We start from the raw sequence: 18,590 nt of genomic DNA on the forward strand, positions 1-18,590 counted from the left end.
AATGGAAGTTAAGGGAGGGAGAGGGAAAGATAACTGCTGGGGAAACAGATACTTGAGGAAAAGGAAGACTAATTTATGCTTCTGCTAAAAGTGTAAATAATTTTATTAAAAAAACTTAAACTGAAGAACAAAAGATAACACATATATAAATCATTAAGTTATTAATGTAAGTTAATGATCTAAGATTTTGGTATTGGTCTTTTGAGTGACCTGCAATGTTTCCATCATGTATTGAATGAATATGCTTAGTACTTTTTTAAAAACTAAATTTAGAGTATATTTGAGTCGTTATATGCTTAGAACATTTTTTTAACTTGTGCAAATTTATTTGGCCGGTATATTTCTCAAAGTTGTAGTTAAATATTCAGCACTGACTAATAAGAGAATAAGGTTAGTGAGAACATCTTTAGAATTTGAAAATATTATTTTCTAGGAAAAAGACCCTTCCAAAAAAAAATCTCAGAAGAAAAAATTAGATGATGAGAAAGAAGTGTGCCTAAAAGCCAAGTCACAAGAATCATTTGCTTCAAATGAGTTAAAGAAAAATACAGTTAATACAAATATTCTCCTTGAACACACAGAATTATGTAATTCATCTACTTTGGTGAAGCCACCAGCTCCCAAACCAGAATGTATACAAAATAACGTATTAACTCTTAATCTGCTTAAACAAGATATTGGAATACCAGTATCTACCTTGGAAACTTCAGTTACCCAAGACATAGATATAGGTGGTTTTCACACATCTTTTGAGAATCTAAATTCTACAACTATTACCTTGACAACTTCAAACTCAGAAGATGTTCAGCCATCTTTGGAAACCCAAGAAGTGTTTGAAATAACTGCGAATCATCTTGCTAACCCAAACTTTACAAATAATTCCATGGAAATTAAGTCCGCACAGGAAAGTCCATTTTTACTCAGCACAATTACTCAAACAGTCGAAGAGTTAAATACAAATAAAGAATCTGTTATTGCCATTTTTGTACCCACAGAAAATTCCAAACCAATTAATTCATTTGTATCTGCTGAAAAAGAAACTGTGGAAATGGAAGATCTAGACATTGAAGACTCCTTATATAAGGATGTAGACTATGAGACAGAAGTTTTACAAATTGAACATTCTTACTGCAGACAAGATATAAATAAGGAACATCTTTGGCAGAAAGTTTCTAAACTACATTCAAAGATAACTCTTCTCGAGCTACAAGAACAACAAACTCTTGGAAGATTGAAGTCTTTGGAAGCTCTTATAAGGCAGCTAAAACAAGAAAACTGGCTATCTGAAGAAAATGTCAAGATTATAGAAAATCATTTCACAACATATGAAGTTACTATGATATAGAGTGTAAAGAGTTTAACACTATGACTTTTATATAAGCTTTTTGCAGCCAAACTAAATTATATGTAACTTTTTCCGGTATAAAGTTCTCATCTTAAGCTAAGAAAATGTTCTAATGTTAAAAACTGCATCCCGTTCTTGTAGTGTTCATTATTAAGAAAAACAAGAGAGTTGTTGGACTGTAGAGAAGAAGTTTCACCACTTGGTAATCTTCTAAATTAAAGTTAAAATAGAGTGAATAAGTAATATGATTCATAAAATGGGAGAACATGGAGATGGTGAAAGGAGCCCAGAAGAGAAATCAGGCTTGGATATCAGTGCCAGTTCTACCTTTGGCATGTGATTTGGGCGAATTACTTTGAAGCCTCAGTCTGTAATCTGTACAATAAGGGCACTTACAAAATCTAGTCTGTTTATAGTTCCTTTCCTTTGTATTAAGATACTTTTTTAATAGAACAACTTTTTGGTAAGATAATACATACTTACATAATACTAGATGTTGGCTAGTATTTGATGTTATTTGCTATTGGATTATCCTCAGAATTGAATTCTGTGGTATTTGACTTGTTGACTATAGTTATTTGTAATAATAGTACTCCTTTATAATTTTATTCCACTTGAGTGATAATAACCATTAGTCCGGTTCATAGGGGAAGTACTTTAAACTTCAAAGAATATGTATTTCAATACCCTATATGTAGCTGACCATCATAATACATAGTCAGGTAATCTCCTTAACATTCTATATTTAAAAAAAATATTCTATATTTAAGGTTATAATTTATAAACCAAAAATTGTAATGAGGTTAATTTTTAAAACTATGTAGATTACTATATTTTAGAAATCATAACTTATATATAATGTGTAGCTTTTTTAAATGTGTGCTTTTGTCATTTTTAAATTCCAGAATGATAGAGTACTATTTAATATTATACATGCCCACTTACATATATGTATTTTATTAAAATTTATAAGCAAGAAACTGTATATCTGGAGTGATCTTAGACAAGCAAGAAAGGAATGATGGTGATGTAAATAAAAATATTGCTTATACCCATGAGAATTTTTTTAAGTGTGAAAAAGACAGTGGGAACAGCAGAAATGTAGAAAATAATGATTTAAAATTGACAGTTAATATAATTGAATATGTTACTGATTATAGTATTGAGCAAGTTCCTATCAGTTCTTATCACACTTTTCCTTGCCTTTTTTATAAAAAAATACTACTACTTAATCTCAAAGGAGTGTTTTGAGAATTCAATGAAGTAACATGTTTTTGGTTCTGGAAAATAGGAGGTGCTCAATAAACATTAGTTGACTGCACAGCAGATAGTATACTAATTGTTTTGTAAATTCATGGTGATTATTTTTGGCCACACTTTATTTTTTTCAAGCTAATACAATTCATTGGTATTATATAATATGTATCTTAAATATGAAAAGTTAATTTATTGGTATCTTTATTATGGGAGAAAAAAACCATAGATTTTTGCATAAATTAGGTACAGATAATTGGTAGAATTAATGTATTTAAGTATTCCCATGCTCCATTTTACAATATTTATTTGAAATAATTATTGTAGATGAAAATAACTTTAATAAGTCATTATAAAATAATGTTTCAACTCTGTTTTTACCTGTGCGTATTGTATTTATTTTCTCTTTATTTAAAGTTGTAGTCTACTCAGGAATAATTTAAACTGGTTGTATTTCTTTAAACTTAATAAATTATAAATATTTAAGATATTTTCTTGGCTTGCCTATGTTCAATTCAGGGTGTTTCAAGCCTTTTAACTTCTATATTTGGGGGTTCTGGCCAACTCTATTTCTTATTTGGATTATTTTAGTCTCTTAGCTAATCTTACCAGTGTTTTCAGTCCCTTCCATATTCTAGATTTTGCTGTTAGCTTTTTCCTTCAACTATAGATCTAACTATATCATCCACTCACTACTTGACTTTCCCAGAAATCTGAAATTACTCTTCAATATAGAATAAAGCCAAGCTTCTTACCATATATGATTCTCTGTGATTTGCTTCATCCTGTGTTCTAGCCACACTGGACTACTTAGCATTTTCCAAACATACCATACAGGTGACTTTCTTCATGTTTATTTTATTCCCTAAATTCAGTCAAAATTATAGCTTTGGTTGAATTTTGTCTCCCTTTTCCCAGTCAAAATTATTTCCTGTCTACTCCTATGGAAAACAAAACAGCTTTGTTTTATAATACTGTAACAGCATCTGCCTTATATTTTTTATATCATATTTATGGATGTTCTTTTGACTAGATTGTAAGCTCTTTAAAGCAGAATTTTCATTAATTACTTGTTTGGACAGTGTAATTCACTCAAATGTTTGGATAAATATTTTGAATCTGCCTACTTAATTCTTTTCCCTTAAAATCAAGAACCTTCTTACAAAATGGATCCTTAACATCTTAAACATCTTAAGAATGTTTAGGAAAAGACCTAGATCTTCACATAATCTTTGAAACATTCCATGTCCTCAGTGGACAATGCAATTTACCAGTACCTGCTATGCCATCTATGAATAGATTGTATTGTGGAAGGCTATTCCCACCCCAAAATAGTCTCTGCTTTCTATCCTGTATAATAAAAAAGGAAGTAAACCCAAATATGGCTACAGAATATATCTCATTCTGTATTCTCTTCTATAGTGTGACCTTGTCACTCCCTTATCAAGAGGTGGAATTTATTTCTCTACCTTTTTCAATCTGGTGGGCTATGTGAATGCTTTGACCAAAAGAATACGGTGAAAGTGATAAAGCCAGTTCCAAACTTAGACCTTAATTGGCCTGAATTAAGGCTTAATTGGCCTTAATTCACTTCTTTGTAACAGTATCTTTTAGTATGCTAGATGTCCTATAAAATGTGTGATTACCAAGAGACCATGCTGGAAAAGCCAAAGCCACATAGGCTCTGGAAAGTGAGACATCAGGCACATTAGTGAAGAAGCCAGTAAGCAATTGTGTTTCTATGACAGAATCATGAAAGACTGTAATTGAAGTTAACAGGTATCTGGAATTGGAGGAGGAGGTGTGAAGACCTGTTTAAAAAAAAAAAAAAAAAAATTTGATACAAGCAGTAGTTACCCATACAGCTTGGTACGTGTCCCTTTTCTTTTTTTTTTTTTTTTTTTTTTTTTTTTTTTTTTTTACGTGTCCCTTTTCTAAACTTAAAAAGTTGGAGGTTTATTCCCTAGAGGGGACAAAATAGAAGTTCCTCAGAAAAGATAGAGGCAAGGATGCCATAGTGAGGAGAGGTGTTAAGTGAATGATTGTAAGCTGAATAGTGAACTCCAACCCAGCCTCTATCACATAATTTGCTTCCCAGAACTGTGGCAACAAAGCTTATGCCCTCTACTTTTCTCTCAGGAATTTAACAAACTCATTAGAACAAGATTTCACATTGCAGGTTCAAGTTGGGTCCAGCTAAGTCACTCTGCAGCAGTGGTTCTTAACCGTTATTCCATCAGAATCACTTGAGAACTTTTAAATATTTTCATTACCCAAACCGTTTCAATTGGTTTGGTATAAAACTGAGTCATCTGTGGTTTAAAAATTTTCTTAAGTGATTCTCATATACAGCAAAAATTGAATCTCCTTGCTCTACAATGAATCTTATGAACATAACTCATTCCTGAGTACAGAGCTTCTCATCAGTGTCCTGCTGTCAACAGTCACTGAAAATATTAAAAGTAGCAAAATTAGTAGAAAGCAATTTAGAGAAAACACTAAGTAAAAGGAAAGTTAGGGGGAAGAACCCAACTATACTTAACATTTACTGAGAAAATCTATTGCATACTTGAAAACAATACATTTTTGAAAAAATATTAATGAAAATAAAAAGGGCTCTAGTAATTTAAAGTGTTAGGGGCACACCAACGCAAACTATTTTTAAAAATCAGAACTTTGGACACAAAAAGGATCTTCCCTTCAGCAGGAGAAAAAAAAAAAAAAAAAAAAAGGTCAAGAACAGCTTCAAACTGAATGGCTACACTGAAAGCAAGAAGACCGGAGATCAATGATCTGAAAATTCTGAGGAAAAAAGATTTCCAAGTTAGAATTCCATACCCAAAGTCTCCAAAGATTGCCTCCTCTGTATCCTTTAAGGCAGCTATTAGAAAATGCATCTTATGGAAATAAGACCGTAAAAGAAAATCAAGAGAATGGCTTATCTCCTAAAATTATTTTCTAGATGATATTATCATTCAATTGATCTAGAGATTAGAAATAGGAAAAAGGAAATCCAAATAAAGAAGCAGAGGGAATTTAAGTTGGTAGTTAAGGGAGGTCCCAACATAAGCTGACCATAGGCCTAAAAAGCCTCCAGCCCAAATTGGAGTAGGTCAGAAGGTTCAGGGATAGAGTTCTTCAAGAAGATGAAAATTGATAGAATAACTAACGTGTTAACACCTTCAGAGGAATCTCACATATCTGGGGCATATTAAGGGTTGAGTTAATAATACAGATAAATTCAGAGAAAACTTTACAAACAAATCAGAATATCCAAACTATGTAGAAAGGTGAAACCATTATATCCTAGTACACACTGTATTTGCATAGTCAAAATAATGTAAATACAGTATAAACACTATTAGGAAGATAAGGTGTGACAGGAGAGGTGTGTGTGTGTGTGTGTGTGTGTGTGTGCCTGCATGCATGTTTGTGCTGGGGCCAGGAGCAAGGAGTGATTGATGTAATTAAAGCAAAACTCTTATCAACCATAGTAGGATATCAAAAGAGAATGCCTAAATGCAGAAACTTTAAAAACAGCAAATTAACCATGTTATTTTGAGATCTATATAGGCAAGTATATAAAGAATCTGTATATGTAATTGGAAAGGGTTGGCTCAGGAAAAGAAATGAAGGACTTTTTTGTAACAGGGCTTATAGAATGATGACTTTTTAAGCACATGTTTAAGGTTTTTATTTCTATTCATCCTTTAGAACTGATCTGTTCATTATTTTATCTAAAAAGCCTTTATTTGCCTTTCCAGATGCCCTTTTTGTCTCTTAGCTACCTTTACTTCCCCCCATCATACTACTTATCTTCCAATGTCATCATTGCTTCTTTACTTCTTTGTTCTTATACATACCCCCAATATAAATTTTCATACCTTCAAAGTATAAGCTTTTTACAAGCTTTTACGCTTCATCATGTGAAGCATAAAATTTACGCCCAATTTCTTTTCTTTTTTTTTTTTAAGATTTTATTTATTTGAGAGGGAGAGCAAGAATGAGGAAAGGCAGAGGGAGTAGCAGACTCCCCACTGAACAGGGAGCCCATTGCAAGACTCGATTCCAGGATCCTGAGATCATGACCTGAGCCATAGCAGATGCTCAACCAACTCAGCCACCCACACGCCCTTAGCACAATTTCTAATACAGAGTAGGAGCTCCATAAACATTTGTCAAGTGAACAACTTGTCACGTACTAAACCATACTTTAGCAATTTTGTTGGGTCTAATTCTGTCTCTACTTTGAGACAGTCACCAGATAACCAAGTTTCAGCTTTATGATGCATTTTCACCCCACTATTCAGTGAGGCCTTGTTAAATTAATAACTTGAGTTATAAGTATACTTTTATTTAAAAATCTTTTTTTTTTTATGTTTGGAGATGTTATAGCATACAGTGGCCTGCAATTTGTAGTTTATACAAACATTTTCTGATAATCTCACAAAGCTTGAAAACTAAACTTTGACATGTGTAATGGTACTTTAAATCTTTCATTTGGCATGCTATAAATAGTGCCTAGTAAATGTGAAGTAGCATTCCTTCCAGATGTGAGTTTTGTAACTTGGAGTCTGAACTATAGGAAGTCTCCAGGAGAGTCACTGGATCCCCTAAAATTTAATGTAAAATTTTTCGTGTATAGACATTTTTTTGAAAAAAAAAAAAAAGCCATAATTTCTATTAGGAAAGGTATAAATGACTTCAAAAAATTTAAACAATGCAATAATATTTTACATTGTGTCATAAATCACAGATCAGAAGCTCTTTACATACTTTATTCTCTATTTTGTTCTAGGTTTGAATACACAAAAACCCCACCAATTTAGGTGGGAGTAGAACTAGAATGACAAGGAAAATCAGCCCTTATCCAAAAATGGGCTGGGTCAATTCTATACAGAATTCTTAAGAGTTTCAGACCACTGTTATTTCATATTTACTGAAAAATTTTATTTTTATTTTTTTAAAGATTTTATTTGTTCTTGAGAGACACAGAGAGGCAGAGACATAGGCAGAGGGAGAAGCAGGCAAGCTCCCTGTCAGGGAGTCAGATGCTGGACTCTATCCCAGGACCCCGGGATCACGACTGGAGCCAAAGACAGACGCTCAACCACTGAGCCACCCCGGTGCCCCTGAAAAATAAATTTTAATGCTCAAATTACTATATAAAATATCAAAAAGATAAATTCAGAGACTATTAAGTACTATTTTGATTATTGGAAGATACTATTTAAGTTCAGTTCACTTGTTTCTTGGTTACTGAAATACATTTCAAAATGAGAAGCAATGGAGCAGGATCAAGTTCCAGAGTGAGTCTAATCTTTCAGCACATGGTTCAGGTTTTTCATTAATGAAAATGTGTAGTGTTTTAATATGCACAACAGACTAGAATATCAAAGATGTGAAATGAGGTTAATTTTATTGAATGCTTAGTCTAGATGAAAATGAATTTACTGACGTGAGACTAGAATATATCTGAACCATGGATGAAAAAGAAGTCAGTTCAGTGATTGGGTGTTGAAAAAGGAAAAGGAGGGGATCCCTGGGTGGCTCAGTGGTTTAACACCTACCTTCAGCTCAGGGCGTGATCCTGGAGTCCCAGGATCGAGTCCCACGTCGGGCTCCCTGCATGGAGCCTGCTTCTCCCTCTGCCTGTGTCTGTGTCTCTCATGAATAAATAAATAAATCTTTAAAAAAAAAAAAAAAAAGGAAAAGGAGTTTTGGGGGGAATGAGGTAAGAGAGCAAAGGGCTTCATTCACATTTTCCAAATAATTCCCAGATAGTCATTAAATAAGAAAGCACCATCTATTCCTCTTTGGAATAATAAGTAATATGTTTAAAAGGGTAATATGTTAAATTTGGTGCTTTGAAACATCTTTTGGCATATCAACTTGCAAGTCCACCTGCATGTTTAGTTTTATTAACTAGAAAATGTGAAGGGAAAATATGTGATAGAATATAGGAGGGGCATAGAGCTGAGACTGAAAAAAACCTGTCTTGCCTCAGTAATATAATCTAGTCTCCTTTGTCAGTAGGCAGAAGCACATGACTAGATATCATAACAGAAATTCATTTCTGAAGAAAAGTACTGTAAACAAAACCTTTTAATGAGAAAAAAAAAAGCCAAACCAGTCCATGTCACACTGTGGTAAGCAGCTCCTTCCTTAACAATAGCAAAATACTGAGAATGGAGAAACACCACTACTAAGAATAGAGACTGGAGCACCTAGTTTTTAACAAGTAATCTTTGGTGTGGGAGAAATTGCTTCCAAACGTGGATAAAGTGTTCCCACAAATCTTTCCTTTCTCTCTTCTTCTTTTGTTAATCTGGGCCGAAGAGAAACAAGAACTCATGGAGAGTGGGGCCTTGTGTATCACTGAGAAACCAGTTCAGATGTCACCTTTTTGATGTGGTCACATGCACACATACCAGTTAGTTATTCACTCCTCTGTCTTTACAAACTCTATTTATATCATTATAACTAGATCATTCTCTGTCATAATTACCACCTTATCAGTCTCTGGTTACAAGGCAAGTTACTGAGAGGTGGAGGTCAACACTTACTCATCTTTGGCAGTCTATGGTTCATTATAACTAGATCATTCTCTCATAATTACCACCTTACCTGATTACAAGGCAAGGTCAACACTTACTCATCTTTGGCAGTCAATGGTTGGAAAAAATTTCTCTGCCTTCTTAGATTCCGTGTCTGGGCCTGCAAAACAAACTTGATAAAAGCTAGATTAACCAGAGAAAAACAATTTATTAGCATATTAACATGTATACTCATTGCACATATGTATGGGGTAACTGAGTGATGGGTAACTCGAGTGGTCAGAACTTAGGGCTTATAAAATGGCATCTTTTTTTTTTTTGGAAAGAGAGTGTGTCCACATGTGAGCAAAACAGGGGTGAGGGGCCAGGGGAGGAGGATGAAGAGAAGGAGAGGGAGGGAGTCCCAAGCAGACTCTGTACTGAGTGTGGAGCCTGACACAAGGCTTGATCTCATGGCCCTGAGATCTTAAACCCAGCCAAGGTGGAGTCAGATGCTCAACCAACTGAGCCACCCAGGCACCCCTTTTATGTAGCATCTTAACAAAGGAAAGTGATAAGACAAAGGAAAAACAGGTTGAGGTCCCTAGGGATGGCGAGCTATGGGAAGGTAAATATATGGGGGAAGATAAGGGTTATTTTAGTAAGGTTTTTTATGTAGCTTACTCTGATGCTGATAACAGTCTAAAGTTGTCTCTGATGATTAAGAATTGTCCTGCTCTTCCAAGTAAACAGAGAACAGGGAGGATTTTTTTGTGTCTGCTTCTTCTCAGTTATCTTCATTTGAAAACAGTCCTATGTCAAAGTGGTATGTTTTGGCATGACATACTCTGAACCTCTTTAGCACCTAGTATGTCCTCAATTAGTTTTGGAAGAACAGTAACAATATGCTATCTCTTGTGGCTGTGTTTGAATGATGATGGTTAAAGTACGTTGCATTATGCTTAGATCTAATTACTTCTAAATGCTATAGAACACTAAGTAAGAATTTTAAATTATTCAGTCTCAAAGCTTATTCTAATTCTCTGCTAGTTCTTTTTGTCTTAACGTGTAACATCTCAAATTTACCTGTTAACAGCAAATAGGAGTTTAAAATAGTTAAAAACAGGGATATCCCTCTTTTCAATTTGAAGCCCCACCTAGAAAGTCACAACGTATTTAACCCAAGATTTCTCTTTTCAATTGCAGTATGTAGAATGATTTAAAAATAAATAAAACTCAAAAATCTAAAAATCCAGTAGTACCAAAAGTAACTTATTGGCCATTACTAAGTCTTCCTTATGTTGAATTTACCTAAATTTTAAATTAGTACTTTTTAGGTCAAGCCTTTAATTATTTACCGGATAATTATCTTCATCTTGAGTAATTTATTTCTTGATTTGGATTTTATTTTATGAAGTTTAAACTCTACCTGCATTTATTCTATAACTTCAAAGAATTTCAAAGGCATTATTTCTGGAAGTGTTTGTTTCAGTCACTCATGATTCTCACAATTAAACTGAGAGCATATTAAGTATACTTTGAGCTTGTTAGAGAACCTGACATTGGTCTTGTTGCCATGGAATGTTTGCTGCTAACTCCCTTAGAGTGACATATATTTACTGTTTATGATTGTTCTGGGAATTACACTTACCTATTTAGACATGAAAAGTCATTTTCACTACACTTTAACACAATATGGATTTTCCGAATGCTGTTTCTTAATGTGAATAATGCTGTGCTTCATCTACTGATCTTCTTGAACCTTACATCAGTTCATGTTATGAAGCAATTCAACTGTTTTGTCATTCTTAGATATGTGTCTGTTTTTTAAAAGGTAGCATGAAATTCCACATAAACAGTGACAAGTTCCATTTCTCTGAGTAAGACAAAGTGAAACAAAATATAATTTAGAATCATCTTTCCTGAGACATGTGTCTCACAAGTTTGATTATTTCTTCCTCCTAAACTTGTTTTACTACATTTCCTATATGGAATTTAAGGAGAACCTATAGAAAGTTTGTTTCACATTCATTTTTACAACCCCTTTGAGTTTTTGTCTTTTTTTTTTTTTTTTACCCTATTCTATGTCAATGTCCTTTCTAATTTAGAGGATTGAAAATTTTGACCATGGATTATCTCATTTTCCTCCTTAAATGTTTGGTAGCAAAATCACCTAGGCCTGGAGGGTTTTTGTGTAAAGAGGTTTCTGAGAACAATTCCAATTTTTTTTTTTAAGATTTTATTTATTTATTCATGAGACACTGAGAGAGAGAGAGAGAGAGAGAGAGAGAGAGAGGTAGAGACACAGGCAAAGGGAGAAGCAGGCTCCATGCAGGGATCCCAATGTGGGACTCAATCCTGGGTCTCCAGGATCACACCCCGGGCCGGAGGTGGCACTAAACCTCTGGGCCACCGGGGCTGCTCCAATTTTTAAAATAGAAACAAGGATAGTCAGATTTTCTTTTTGATCTTCTGTTTATATTAGAAAGTTGTTTTTTCAAAGACTTTGTTCACTTCATCTAAGTTATCAAATTTATTGGCATATGGCTATTCATAATACCCTATAGGTCTATAATTCTATAGAACCTATAGACATCTTTTGGATGTCTGTAGAACCTGTAATGATATCTATCCCTTCTTTTATTCCTGTTATGGATTGACCCCTGAGTTAAGTATCATCTTTAAACTCTTTTACATGTGGGAAAGTAAGACCCCAGTGGTAACCTGTATAACTTGCTGGCTCAAGATGGTATGATCTGCTATTAACCTCTGATTTGTAGGGCACTGTGTTTTTCTGCATATATGTTTACCTGAAATATTTCACATTTTATTTGGCAAATAGTCAAAACTATACCTCAGATGAAAAATAATATGAAGGGAAACTCAGATCATGTTGGTCTTGGATACCTTCAAGTTGGCTAGAATAATTCAATATAGCTATCAAAAATACTTCGAAATATTTTAGACCTAGAATTGAAAAAGATCACAGTTGCTACAAATTGCATCATTTTATTTTTCTTTTTTTAAAATATTTTATTTATTTATTCATGAGACAGAGAGAGAGAGAGAGAGAGAGAGAGAGGCAGGGACACAGGAGGGAGAAGCCAACTCCATGCTGGGAACCCGATGTGGGACTCGATCCCAGGTCTTCAAGATCACACCTTGGGCTGAAGGCGGCGCTAAACCACTGAGCCACCAGGGCTGCCCCAAATTGCATCATTTTAAAGATAACTTTTCTTTTGGAAAGTAATCATTTGGTGATGCACTGCATAGCATGGGTCCATAGTCATCATGATTCTAATACTCTCATGATGGTAGATGGCTATCATCATTTTTCCCCCTCCCTACAGGGAGCATGTCAAGCGTGTCATACTCCCATCAAGAAGTAGAATATAGAACCTATTCCTCCTCTTGAATCTGGGCTGGCCTTAGTGACTTGCTTAATGAATAAAGTGTGACAGAAGCGATATTCTGGGACTTCCAAAGCTAGATCATAAAAAGCCTTGCAGTTTCTGCCTGGGCCTCTTACAACACTCTATTTTGGGGAAACCAGTTACAGTATAGGAAGCTTACCATGTTCTAGAAGCCATGTTAAGATGCTTCAGTCAATATTATGAGCGTAGCATTTTAGCCATGGCTACCAAAGCACCAGACATGTAAGTGAAGCCATCTTGAACCCTCCAGGCCAGCCAGTCTGCCAGCTGAATGCGATTAAATGACTTAGTCAATGCCGTATGGAACAGAAGAAGCCAAACCATGCCCAGATACCTGACCAATGCAATTTTGAAATGTAATAAATGCTTATTGTTTTAAACCACCAAGTTTTAGGATTGTTACACAGAAGAAAACCAGAAAAATGACTATTATATAAATGATGGCAAACATCCCTACTATCTGGATTTGTAAAGACATATGTGATATTCCTGGTTAGTTGAGAAAGAAACTGGGAAAATGCCACCATCAAATCTGCCATACTAAGTGGTATATCCTAAGCAATTTTGTTCTCCTACACAGTGCTAAGATGGGAATACAGTTTCTAGAGTTTATGAAATTTCTTGCCAACATAGTTATTTCAGTTTAAAGTTATTAACTATCTCTGGTCTTCAGCCAGATTTTATGTGTAAGATACTGTAATGAATAGGACTTTCTGATTTCTGGCCATCCTGAAGAGAAAAAACATCATGTATAATGAAATATTTGAGTTGTAATGCAAGAGTTGAGCTTTGGGGGGTTTGGGCTGGTAAACATAGTGGGCTAGCTCAGATTTCAGGATGCTTTGAAACAAATCTCTATGATTGAATGAATCTGTAATAGAGGATTCGCTTCCTGAGAGAATCATCTCCTATTGGAATACTAAAAGCTTTATGCTGGATGCCCGTGGAGCCTCCAACATAATTTAAGGTTAGTCTGTGCTTTGCAACTGCTTTAGCCAATAAGATCATAAACAATATAACAAAGGTGAACATATAAAAAAAAATGACTGCTAAATTTAATCAAATCTCTGGTGCTTTTTAAACAACATCCTGGATCATAAATTACTTTCAGTAAAAGTCCATCCTAATTTGGCTTGGTGAGAACTTAATTAGAAAGTGTATATAAAATAATTGAATATGTCTATTGTGAGTTTTTAATCTTCCTTTTTATTCTTTAATGAAGAATAATTACATAGCAACAGAAAATACAATCAATATCTAAAGTCATTGATTCTATTTCATGCAAGAATCATTCTCCTTGAACAAAAAATGTAGAGAAATAGTTATTAAAGAAGCATCTCCTTGGGGCATATTAAAAATCATTATAAGCCTTCAATAAATGACATGTTTCTATAAGTTAGCTCTTTTTCTTTAGCTTTAAAGTGATACTATCAAAAATGCTCAGGTCACTGAAGAAAATAAGAGAAAGTAAACTGGCTCACATACCCATTAAAAGGAAACAATCGAATGACTTAAACTCCAGCCTTGTTTTTAGCTCAAAAGGGCAACTGTTATTTTCCTATTGCCTTAAAAGTAATTAAATACAGAGTAGACTTTTTAAAGAATATGACTTATAAATAGTAAATCATATCTTCCCTAAAGCTCAGCGGTTACATAAAGTTCATAATAATCACCGTTTTGGAAAGTGTTCATTTCTCAGGATACACAAAGGCCCCTGTCAGTAATAGAGTGGCTTGTATTTGACAACTGTTGTTGGCAAGTGAGTAGAAAAGCTATCTTATCACTTAAAGCTAGTAAATTATAGAGAGATTTTACTTACTGAGCAGACCAAATTGTTCCATGGCTTATGATTATGTTGTAAGACAATAAAAGCCATAATAAAAGCTGTTATTTCTGGTTATTTATGTATATATCAAAAGATATATTATAGATTATTCCTATGCATTGTGGAAGTTACTGCTCCCTCCCATACCCTGAAGGATTCATTTAGTCATTCATTCCTTTATCAACATTTAATGAGCATATATTGCCTTAAAAAACTTCTATATTCTGAGTTTGCAACAATAAAGAAACCAGAAAAAATATTCCTGTTCTCTTGAGGCTTACATTCAATTTGAAGAGAGAAAATGATTTTAAAATTTCAAATGAATGTATTATACAATGCATGAGAGGAAGAAATAGTATGAAGAAAAATAAAGCAAGGTATGGAATACATTGTAATAGGAATACATTTTTGGTGGGATGATCAGTGAAGGTCTTTCTGGAAATGTGACACTTTTTTTTTGTTGTTGTTTTTAGATACTTTTTTTTTTTTTTTTAAGTAATCTATGTGCTCAACATGAAGTTCGAACTCATAACACTGAGATCAAGAGTCGTATGCTCTACCAACTGAGCCAGCCAGGAACTCCAAGGTGACACTTTAGGCAAAATGTAAATGAAATAGAGGGGAAAACCATGGAAATATCTGGGTAGAGAGTGTTTCAGTCAGGAATACCAAGTATAAAATCTTGAGTCTAGAACTTGATTGATATTTCAAAGAATAGCAAGAAGACCTGTGAATTGGAAGTGACCTAGGGAATCATCACCACGACGCTAGAAAAATGGCCGTAGCTTTGGATTTTACTGTGTGATAAAAAGCCATTAAAAAGTTTAGAGCAGAGAAATAAAATATTCCTTCAACTGCTGCATAAATGACAGTACAAGGGCAAATAAGAAAGCCCTGAGAGCAGTTAGGAGCATTTAGGAAGCTATGGCAAGAAAAGATAGGGCCTTGGATTAGGATGTCTTTTAGATATTTTCTGTTTGCTTCTCCATGGTGTTTTGTGCACCTAGGAGGCTGGTTTGATTTTGAGAGTGGTGCACTCTGGCAGAAATTGGAGGGCAGGAAGAGAGTAAGGAGAGTACCTATTGTCCTGGCTCACTTCCTGCAGAGTCACAGAAATTGGTGTGTTCCTCTACCCCTAGCTCCTCCCAGGTTGCCCTCTTCAAATTTTTACTCTTTCTAGGTTCTATGACATCTACCATTCACCCCTTCAAACGTAGGCTAATGAGGGCTCTGAACTGTTGCTAACCCTGAGATTTCATACTATCTCTTGTTGAGTTTGCTAACTCTACTTGTACCTTTAAACAGTACATCTTCAATACACTCTCAAATTACCGAGCTTTAATGAGGTACCTGTTTTTTTGCTGGACCTTGATGGCACAGAGTGATAATGGCGCTAAGAAGTAGTTAGATTTGGGATATTTTTTGTCAGGATCTGCTTAAAGTCTGATTGTGTGCATATAACATGAGATATGGAGAAAGAAACAACTTGCTTTTTCCTCTTAATAGTAGGGAGGTTTTCTTCTGAATCAAAACATACACCTCTATTTTTAATTCATAGAATTCTAAAACATAGATATACCATAACTTAATAATTAATCATCCCACTTGAAGACATTTAGTTCCTTTATGACTTTATGGTAATATAAATAATGGTGCAGTGTGCCCCCACTCTATATACCCTTGCTGTATACATCCTGTATCTTTGTGCATGTGTGGATTTCTTAAGGACAGATATGTAGAATTGCTATACTAAGAGGTAGGTACTGTTAAAACTCCTATAGATATTTCCAAATTGCTCTCCAATAAAAGTGACTTTTACTCTCACAATCAAAAGATATTATCAACTGTTAAGAAATCTTATGATAAAAATGTTTTGTTATCTTATTTGCTTTTCTTTGAATGCTAGTGATATTGAACATATTTCCATGAGAGTTGGCCAGTGTTTGATGAGGAATATGATTACACATAGATCTAAAATAGCTCCCACAAAACACTTAATTACAAAGAGAAAAAAAAGAATTTCACAGTGGAGAAATCTGGCAAACACCACCTTAATCAAGGGACCAGGGCACCTGGGTGGCTCAGTTAAATAAGTGTTGGACTCTAGATTCTGCTCGGGTCATGATCTCAGTGTCGTGAGATTGAACCCCCATACTAGGCTCCATGCTCAGTGGGGAGTCTACTTCTCTCCTTCTCCCTCTCTTTCTCCCTCTCCTTCTCCCTCTGCCCCTAGTCCTGTTTGCATGTTCTTGTGCTCTCAAATCTTTAAAAAAAAAATCAAAAGACCAAAGTGAATTTTATCAGTAATGGGACAAGTCAGAATTGTGGACCACCTAATGGTAATGAAATACAATAAGAAAACAAAATCACTTCTGTGGTATTACTACCAAAGATACATAGTATGAATCTAATCATGAGGCAAACCCAAAGTAAGAGATAAACTACAAAAAAAAACTAGTTTGTGTCAAAGTCATAGAAAATAAGGAATGACCAAAAAACCATTCCAGAGTAAAGGAGACAAAAGAAATGTGACAGTTAAATGGGGTCTGTGGATTAGATAGTAGTCATGAACCAATGTTAACTTCCTGATTTGTAAGCTCGTATAATGATTTGTAGGAGAAACAGTCCTTGTTTGTGGGAAATCTCACTAAAATATTAAGAAGTGATGGGGTAACAGGTCAGCAACTTGTCCTGAAATGGTTCGGGGAAAAAGAAGATATTTATATTCTATTGGTAATTTTTCTGAAAGCTTGAAATTATTAAAACAACCACCAACAACTTTACATATTAGAAATCACAATATGTATTTCTCATGAATACTTCTCTACTTGGCACCCAGTGGACACCATATATTTATTTATTATTGTGGCAGAAAGGATAAATCTTAACTTGCTTTCTCTTCCCTGGATTTTCTTTTTCTGATGTAGATTTCAGCAGTCATAAATTACATCCTAGTGGCTAGAGAAATGTCTCATCACACTGTCTACAAGTCAGAAGAATAAAGTTTCTGAAAGCTAGTCAAAGGCTGTCATTGGAGGGGAAGACTTAAGTAATATATTGGTTTGTTCCTCATAAACTCTAAACTTTTCAAGATTTCAAATTTAGGGAAGTTTCCTGAAACCCTATCTTAAAAGCATTCAAATGTTGCAAGCATTCACAACAAAACAAAACAAAACAAAACAAAACAGAAACAGGTCACCAAAATCCTGATCCTCTATAAAGGCAATGGTGTACTCTACACATTATTTTTAAGAATCAATTTAATTTAGGATCAAAAAGTTAGTTTCAACAAACCATTATCAAAGTACAAAAATCTCTAAATATGAGCTAAGTAAAAAAATACTTGCTTTCAGAATTATTTTTGCTCTTATTGCTAGAAATATATTTTAAGTTTCTCAGCCTATTTAACACAAGAAAACAAAGTTACTATGGAATTTTTTTTTGAAAAAAAAAAACTTTAGAATCTAGTGCAGAGTTCTGAAAACACCAAAATATATTACTCTTTTTTAAAAATTTGTTATTTTTACTTCATTTTCTCTTCTCTCCCACCTCCTGCTCTTAAGTAAATTAACCTTAAAACTCAAGTTCTAAGCTTTGAAATGTAGATACAATTTGTTACTTTGGGCTGCCATCTAGTGTTAAATAAAGAAAACATCTGCCTTTTTGTCTTTGTAAACTTTTGTATTGATAGTATTTTCAATATGACGGAAGGTAAAAGCTAATATTATCATTAAAAGATGTTTTAGTTTTATTTTTCAAAGACTTTTTTAAAGATTTATTTATTTATTTTAGAGCAGAGGTTGAGGGAGCCGAGGGAGTGAGAAAATCCTAAAGCAGACTCCCCACTGCGGGAGGAGCCAGACTTGGGGCTCCATCTCACTACCCTGAGATCATTACCTGAGCTGAAACCAAGAGTTGGCCGTTCAAATGACTAAACCACCCAGGTACCCCAAAGATTTTAAGTGGCCACTATACCTAACATGGGACTTGAAGTCACAACACAGAGATCAAGAATTGTACTCTTTACCCACTGAGGCAGCCAGGTACCACTCATTAAAAGATTTTTTTTTAATTAAGCACATTTAAAGTGTATAACATGCTGATTTGATACATATATTCATAGTGGAATGATTACTACAGTTGAGCTAATTAACATTTCTCCTCACATAGTTACCATATTTGGGGGGAGCGCACTT

The 18,590-nt window shown here is 34.3% G+C and overlaps 1 protein-coding gene across 17 annotated transcripts in view; it reads left to right on the forward strand.

Annotated features, from left to right (window-relative positions):
* The window catches only part of THAP5 (THAP domain containing 5), a 145,440-nt gene that overhangs the window by 3,999 nt on the left and 122,851 nt on the right, over window positions 1-18,590 (forward strand). For 8 of the 17 annotated variants that reach the window (XM_072783452.1, XM_072783453.1, XM_072783459.1 and 5 more), the window contains exon 3: window positions 434-3,089. The exons of the other annotated variants lie outside the window; for them this stretch is intronic. In XM_072783452.1, coding sequence (XP_072639553.1) covers window positions 434-1,345 — 912 coding nt within the window. In that variant the 3' untranslated portion in view covers window positions 1,346-3,089. Of the gene's footprint in view, window positions 1-433; window positions 3,090-18,590 lie in introns of those variants that run through there. 17 annotated transcript variants of the gene reach the window in all.

This window comes from Canis lupus, chromosome 18 (genome assembly GCF_048164855.1).
Source record: "Canis lupus baileyi chromosome 18, mCanLup2.hap1, whole genome shotgun sequence".
Taxonomy (NCBI): Eukaryota; Metazoa; Chordata; class Mammalia; order Carnivora; family Canidae; genus Canis; species Canis lupus.